This window comes from Lactuca saligna, chromosome 6 (genome assembly GCF_052625555.1).
Source record: "Lactuca saligna cultivar CGN05327 chromosome 6, ASM5262555v1, whole genome shotgun sequence".
In the NCBI taxonomy this organism is placed as follows: Eukaryota; Viridiplantae; Streptophyta; class Magnoliopsida; order Asterales; family Asteraceae; genus Lactuca; species Lactuca saligna.
Window position 1 is genome coordinate 154,219,784 of NC_136422.1, and position 7,939 is coordinate 154,227,722.

Consider the following 7,939-nt stretch of genomic DNA (forward strand, 5'->3'; position numbering starts at 1 on the left):
ACAATCACGAATATTGGCGAACATCTCCAAATGTAGTGGTATGGAGGAAACACAAATCAGAATATTAGCCAATTTATAGAGTAGAGATAGAATACAACTGAATCAAATATTCCAATCAACAAAAGGATGATATATGAGATTATTGTGGAAAAATGGGTGTTATATATTCAAATTTGTGATGTCTTCCTTTCTACACATTCTTCCCCATGGTTATTTGCTTATTGAAGCAATACATAACCATGCCTCCTGGATCTTTCATTGAAACACACATAAAAAACAAATGGAGGAATAAGTCATTTTCCATATTTGGGTGGTGGATGTCGAAGCTACAAAACAAAAAATTAAACCAAGGCTAGTCTACAAACTTACTATAACACAAACTATGTAGAAATATTAGATGAAATTATGATTTCCAGATCCTCTAATGGCGTTTGAGGGAGAGTACATAATTTCTAATTTTGACCTCTTGATAGACAAAAGATACGAATAAAGAATTAGAAAAAAATACTAAAGACAGGGAAAGCAATACTTTTGTATTACCTTTTTTGAGTAGAGAGTGCTGATTGTGATCTAGTAATAACCTGCAAATCAGGAAGAAACAAGCAACCACTTGTGCACAAAATACACATACCACACAACATTTGAGGATGAAAGAGAGATGGAACAACAATTTACAAAATAAAACCAGAAGCTTGAATACATATAGATTTAAGGCTCGTTTGTGAGAATATACCGTAGATCTAAACCGGTTACAACACTCATTATGTGTAATATCATATGACCAAAAATACTAACAAAAACAATTTTCTTACCTCTCAAGGGTAAGGTTGTTCAAGACAGATCTGACCACAATCATACTCTACCATCTTCAATAACACTGAAGAAAAAAAAAAAAATAATACATACTCAGTTACTCAGATAAATCACAATTGTTTAAGTACAAAAATAGGTTAAGACAAAATACCCTTATTCATGTCAAGTACAATGAAGAAAAGAAAAGATACTTGAGAATACCTTATCCTTTTACTCCATTTTCCATAACAACCCTCAAAAAATCATAGCAGTCCCTAACAACAGACAAATGGAGTATCAGATGACACACAACTGTCAAACTTAATCTTGATTACAAGTATATGCTATAAGTAAAGCATAATATTGATGGATTAGAAGTTGAAGAGAGAAAAATGATCACAAGCCTGTTGTCAACTCTCTTATCCTCCTTCTCTTCTGATCTGATAGATCCAATAAGCAAATAACCATGGGGAAGAATGTGTAGAAAAAATTATTCCAATTTAACAATTAGTAAGAGCTATTTTTCAAAAACCAAAATGGATGACCAGATATAAGTTTAGGGAAAATCAATCAAATATAGAATAAACATATTACCTTTTTTCGTTTAGAAAAAAATCAAAGATATACTTCTCTTGTTGTTGTCTTGTGCAATGAATATACCGCTTGAGAAGCAACCCGATACATTCATATTTCATACACATTATTATAATAATAAAACGAATGAATTAATATAAAATTTATTAAATTTTATTTTGCTATTTGTTAGGAAATATTTTATTTTTTTTACCTTCAATGCGACAGAGAGAAACTCCATGTCAGCTCCTTTTTTCCGTGTTCCAAATGGAGGGTTCATTACAACAGTATCAACAATTTGACCTTCAAAAATAGCAGAGGTTATCAAATATCAGTAATTATTAAGTTTTTTTTAGCAAAAAATAAAACGGAATTTAGAAAAAAGGTTAAATAAGATAAGTCACCTCGCCAATTTAAATTCTTGATTTCGCATTGAATTAAACCTATTTCAACCTGGTAAATAAATCACCATAAAAAAACCTTAAATCAAATAAATAGTTATCAAAAAATCTTGAATGCTAAAGGATAAAAGAGTGTTTGTTGATGTCATAATTACCTCCAGATTATCAGCATTGATTGATGCAATTTCAAGGGACTCATCATCAACATCTATGCCAATGACATGTCTATTAAACACCTATTTAGAGTCAAATTGTAGATACATAAAACACATTAAACTCAAAGATTAAACAAAATCTAACTGAAAAAATAAGCCAAGAAGAAGAAACTTAAAAAAATCTCACTCTGCATCTAGTAGAGTGGCAGCAAGACCTAATGTGCCACACCTACATCCAAAGTCTGCTACTACTTTATTACTCACATCCCCATATAAATTCACGGTCTACATCCGTAAAATTGGAAAACTCAATGAAATGATAACAATTATAGGGTTTTTATATCAACAAGCTTCCATTGTCACTGTTACATGGTATAACCAAATTAACAAAAACAGCTCATTCAATATATTTTGACTCATGACATCAATTGAATTATCCAACTATCCTAATGAAAGTAGTAGGTAGATGTAGTGAGTTGATGCAATATGTTCAATAATATAGTAAAGATAAAGATAGAAAAGCTGAAGAGGGGAGGAAGAGTCATCCCACATCGGCTGCTGGAATGAAAGAGAAGGTGTGAGAATCGTTACTTAAACCAAGCAACCGAGAGATGAAGAGGAACGCAGCCATGTGGTAAGCACAAAGCGAACTATTCTTTCGCCTTTTACTAAAGAATACCGTGTTCTTGCCATATTCAGTGGCATACGCCTATTTTTGGAGAGTCCCTTCCTTTGTTGGTGGGCTCCAACCAATCTTTAAAGTTATAAATTTTTTTGTGTTTCAATTGCTAGTCGTGACTATAATAAAAAATCTGAAATTAAGCGGTAGAGTTCAGTATAAGCCAACAGCATAAGAGAAGCTAACTCGATTTTGTCACAAATGTTCATCTCTTTCCTTACTCCATTTCTTTATAATATTGATTCTTCTGCCATAAAATTTCTTGACTTTTTGAGCTTCTAATGAGGTGAGATACATGGTTAAACCCAAATCAAGTAAAGCTTCTTTTCCCAAACCAAAAATTGACCTGGTCAATAGTTTCTTAGGTAAACCAAACATCGCCTGAATAAAATTAATACAAAAACTCAAAAAAGTTCAAGAGTTAGGACTTATACACTCTATACATTTAAGTATACAAGTGTATATAAACCTTGTTTTCTAATACAATTGTATATAAGCTGGTAGAACTTTGGAAAACATTAGTGTTCCAGAACTGAAAACACATTTTGTGCCCAAGCAACTCACTAATGTACGAACTGATATTTATCAAACCTCCTTGATTTAATTTACAATATGAAAATGTACAATTTACCAACACATTAATACTTCCCAAGTACAAGAAAGGAACTCATGTTTGAAATGAAGTCAAAAAGTCACGAATCATCTTTGAATAGTGTTAAATGCTGAAATCTGGAAACCTGTTTGAAGAGAAAACCACTCTAATCCTTGATAAGCGAGTTGAAATAAGGACTTAAATTATGTCATTACTGATTCTTACAATCCCTTTGTCCAAAAGTAAAGCGAACGTTTACCTATTTATATCCACTTCATTTACCATAATATGAAGCTTTAACTTCCTAAGATTGTTGTTTTTCTTCACGAAAATGTTCTTTTTTTGGTCAATAAAATTAATCTTTAACGAAATATCTAATTCCAGTTATAAAATCTAGTAATTTCTATCAAACCCCATATACATGAACAGTGAACACCTCATAAAAAACAGATCAAAAACCAAATCGAAGTAAGTGAAGGGGAAAAAGAAGAGAAAAGTGGGAGAAGGGTTTGAAAAAGAGGGATGCAGGTATGGGGTTCATCCCACATCGGCTATTTGAATAAAACAGAAGGTATCAAACTCATTACTTAAACCAAGCAGCTGGGATTTGAGAAAGCACGCAGCTACGCAGTGAACACAAAGCGAACTATTCTTTCGCCTTTTACTAAAGAATACCGTGTGTTCGCTGCATTAAGTGGCATACGCTTATTTTTGGAGAGTCCCTTTCGTTAGGGCTCCAACCATTTTCAGAGTTCAAGTTTCCAATTGTCAACATCAGGAAAGCTAACCTGGTTGAAGTGTGACACATTTGTCTAAATCTGAGGAATGGGGTTTGTTTGATGAAAGTTAAAAGAGTTGCGAGTCAACTTCTCCACATGGGTCTGAACCGAGTTTATTGACTACATAAACTGAAGTTGCGTGTTTTAGATCAATTTTTATACATAATCATCGTCTCTTTTTTGTCTAGGTTTTATTTTTATTTTGGTTATTTCCCTCTATAGTTGAAGGTATGTTGGGGTTTTCAATGTACATTTAGATATTTTTTTTTTTTTACTTTTGTTTTCTTTCTGTTGGAGATATTGTCTTCGTCATATTAAAACTCAATGTTTAGATTCGGGCTCTTGTATTTGACTGTAGGGGTAGAATAGGTTTCTTTGCAGTGGGGTTTTATTGTAACTTGTTTACAACAATAAAAGTGAAAGAGTTTTAGTTTTTCTACAAATTTGCTTGAAACATGTAGTCAATTATATTATATAAGTTGAAAGAATATGATATAAGTGAAAGAATTCATGACAGAAAAAACAAAACATTAAACTTACTATAATTATTTACAAGAACCATCTCTTAAAGAGATTAACCAAACACCACCGTGTTTCACATAACCTTTTCAAAATGTAAAATAAACTTACTACAATTATTTACATATTTATTTTTATAAAATGAAACTCTAAATAAAACTCATTTTTCTCTTCCACAAAAAGTACTTTTGAACAATAAGAATTTATCCGTCACTAAAGCTATCATTCTAGTTATCAAATATCTAGTATTTACTTTCAAACCTCACTTCCTAAAAACAAAATCAAAGTAAATGAAAGGGAATAAGAAGAGAGGAAGAGGGGGTGAAAGTTTTGCCTATATCTAATAAGGAGGAATGATGTTGCAGTCTAACGGGTAACAACTTATATGGGAAGAAATAAAGAGAGATAAACTGTAATTCTCATTAGTGCAATACTGATTACAAAGACGCTTATATACATGTTTACAATACGCTAACAGCCTCTAACTAAGTAATTGGTCTTAACAATCTTAACTAATTAGACTGTTAAATTACATTAATACCCCCAGTATCCCCCCTCAAGATGACCGTGAAAAAATAGATTTCAAGGCCATCTTGGACATTGAAGGCAACAATTTAGCACGTGTTAATGGTTTGGTGAAAATGAGTTCTTATTGGAAGAAGTTTGATGGTTTGATCAATGATTTTGTCCCGAATGAAGTGACAATAAATCTCCGTGTGTTTCATTTTTTCATGGAAAGTAGGATTGGATGCTAATTGGATGGCATATTGATTATCATAGAAGATGAGGTTTGCTTCATTTTGCGTTACACCAAAATCACTTAGCAAGTGTCTTAACCACATAAGTTCACAAGTGACAGCAACAATGGCTCTATATTCTGCTTCTGTAGATGATCGAGCTACAATATTATGCTTCTTAGATCGCCAAGAAATGAGAGAATCTCCAATAAAAACACAAAATCCCGTAACATATCTTCTTGTGGCCTTGCATCCTGCCCAATCAGCATCACGAAAAGCTCTTAATTGGAGAGAATTAGTTGCTGAAAGAAATAACCCTTGTCCTGGATTAGATTTTAAGTATCTAAGAGGATGTGTTGCAGCATGCATATGATGAGTTCTGGGTTTGTTGAGATACTGACTCAAACGATGAACAACATAAGTGATATTAGGCCTTGTGATGGTCAAATACAACAATCGACCAATAAGTCTTCTGTATTGAAACTCATCTTGTAAAAATTCTCCTTCAAAATTTGATAATTTGTATTTGGGATCCATAGGTAGTTGTGTTGGCTTTGCTGCTAAAAGTCACATATCTTCAAGAAGCTTTAGAGTTTGCCTTTGTGAAATAAAAATTCCAGTTTTTGATCTAGCAATCTCAAGACCTAAAAAATGTCTCAAATTCCCAAAGTCTTTTAATTTGAAACGAGCACTTAAAGCTTTTTTAACCAACTGTATTTCAGATGTTGATGCTCCTATGATGACTATATCATCCACATAAACTAGCAAAGCAACATATGATGAACCAACACCTTTAAAAAATAAAGAATAATCTGATTTTGATTGTGTGAAATCCAAAGTGCTTAAAAAACTGGAAAACTTGGAGTACCATTGTCGTGAGGCCTATCTCAATCCATAAAGAGATTTTTGGAGTTTACATACCATTTGTTGTTGTCCTGAAGAAGAAAAATTACCAGAATACCCTTGAGGCAATTGCATATACACTTCTTCTAAATCTCCATTTAGAAATGCATTGTTCACATCTAATTGTGTAAGTGGCCAATATGTGTTGGTGTTTTCGTTCTACAACAAAGTTCTGTTGTGGCCTCTCAACACAAGAAAACTGATGTTGTATGCCTATAGCTTGAAACTAGTTAATGAAAAGCAACTCTTTAGCATTGTCAGATCTGAAATTTTTTACATTAGCATTAAATCGTGTGGATATCATATTTAAAAACCTTGGGATCACATATTGCACATCAGACTTGTTCTTCGTCTACAATCATCTACCAAAGTAACAAAGTATTTATAACCTTGATATGAAGTAACTTGGTTGGGACCCCACACATCACAATGAAGTATATCAAGTGGATTACTAGCAACATTGTTTAAAGAAACAAAGGGTAATCGCTTTTGCTTAGCTAAAGGACAAATAGAACAAAGTAAAGCATTATCATCTTTATTACTAATGCCAAGATCATTCTTATTTTGTCATTTGAAGGATGCCCAAATCTTGAATGCCATTTTTGAATAGAGATAGCAACATTAGTTGAAGCAATAGTAGTTTGTGGAACATCTAACAAATATAATCCCTCATGAACATCACCCCTGCCAATCATCTTCTTGGGGAAAATCTGTTTGATCAAAGCAAAGTTATGGTAGAATTTAACCATTAGCAACTGTGATTTGGTCAAACATGTGACTATATCAAATTCAGTTCAAATTGAGGAACATAAAGAACATCTGTAAGAAACAACTCATTTGTGAGTTGTATATCTCCCTTATAATGAACTTGAATGAGACTATGATTTGGCAGCCTTACTCTAGTGCCTTTTACAGTCTGGATTTTTTTAATATACCTTTATCATTGCAAATATGTTGAGTAGCCCCCGAATCAAGAATCTAAATAATAGACATATAATTCCCAGAAGTAAGAGTAAGAATTTTGTATTTACCTGCTAAATTCTCTGAAACAGAGGCATGATTAGCATAAGTGGTGACCATATTTGTAGAAGCAATTTGACCAGATAGCATTGCAATTAGATTTTCACATTGTTGTTGAGTAAGTCTAGTCAAAGCATCATGAACATTACAAGAAGAAACTTGTTGTGATTGATTAACAGTTGAAGATGTTTGATCAACATCAACAAATTAGCATGAGACTGAGTTTTATATCTCGGTGGGAAGCCATGTAGGCGATAACACGTATCTTGTGTATGACTGGTCTTCTTGCAATGCATACAAAACGGAGAATCCTTTTTGAAGTTCTTATATGATTGATTAGATTTGGCTCTGTTGTTAGTATTGTTGTGATTGTTGTTTGAAACATTAGTATTGAAAGCAAGTGTATGAATTTGAAGGTTACCTATATTGCATTGCCTTTCTTCTTGAATAATCAAGGAGAAAGTTTTGTTAACAAAAGGAATCAGATCCATGAGTAGAATTTCACCTTGTACTTGAGCATAACTTGAATTTAGTCTTATCAAGAACTCATGGCATGTTCAATCTCTTTTTCTCCTCCACATGTACACTTTCCACATACACAATTAGTGTTGTAGTTTTGACAGTTCTTCCCAAAGAGTCTTCAACTTTGTAAAATAAGTACCGACCGAATCAGATCCTTGTGTCAAATTCATCAAGTCACGCTTGAGTTGAAAATTCCTTGGACCATTGGATAGTTGGAAACGTTCTTTTAATTCCTTCCACATGTCAGCAACAGTAGAAATATAAATG

General features: G+C 32.8%; 1 protein-coding gene and 2 non-coding genes across 3 annotated transcripts; 2 read left to right on the forward strand and 1 right to left on the reverse strand.

Annotated features, from left to right (window-relative positions):
• Nucleotides 1-1,284: 1,284 nt before the first annotated feature.
• LOC145003037 (uncharacterized) lies at nt 1,285-3,144 on the reverse strand. Its single transcript, XM_078962198.1, has 7 exons — nt 3,070-3,144; nt 2,868-2,981; nt 2,109-2,206; nt 1,922-1,991; nt 1,770-1,818; nt 1,581-1,668; nt 1,285-1,468 (listed from the first exon to the last, which is right to left on the reverse strand). Exons 1-7 carry the CDS (start codon nt 3,142-3,144, stop codon nt 1,408-1,410), a joined length of 555 nt encoding a protein of 184 aa, XP_078818324.1. The 3' UTR covers nt 1,285-1,407.
• Nucleotides 2,547-2,665, forward strand: LOC145003541 (U5 spliceosomal RNA). Its single transcript, XR_013661999.1, has one exon. It is a non-coding gene; the product is annotated as a U5 spliceosomal RNA (small nuclear RNA).
• Nucleotides 3,145-3,813: 669 nt separating the features above from the next.
• Nucleotides 3,814-3,929, forward strand: LOC145003530 (U5 spliceosomal RNA). The gene has a single exon (XR_013661988.1). It is a non-coding gene; the product is annotated as a U5 spliceosomal RNA (small nuclear RNA).
• The last annotated feature ends 4,010 nt before the right edge of the window (nt 3,930-7,939 follow it).

Excerpts from the sequence above, each read along its gene's own strand:
- LOC145003037 (XM_078962198.1), bottom strand. The coding sequence starts at position 3,144 with ATGTGTTTTCAGTTCTGGAACACTAATGTTTTCCAAAGTTCTACCAGC. Across the intron at positions 1,819-1,921 it reads TCAATGCTGATAATCTGGAG|GTTGAAATAGGTTTAATTCA; the intron begins GTAATTATGACA and ends TTTATTTACCAG. Across the intron at positions 1,669-1,769 it reads CAAGAATTTAAATTGGCGAG|GTCAAATTGTTGATACTGTT; the intron begins GTGACTTATCTT and ends CTATTTTTGAAG.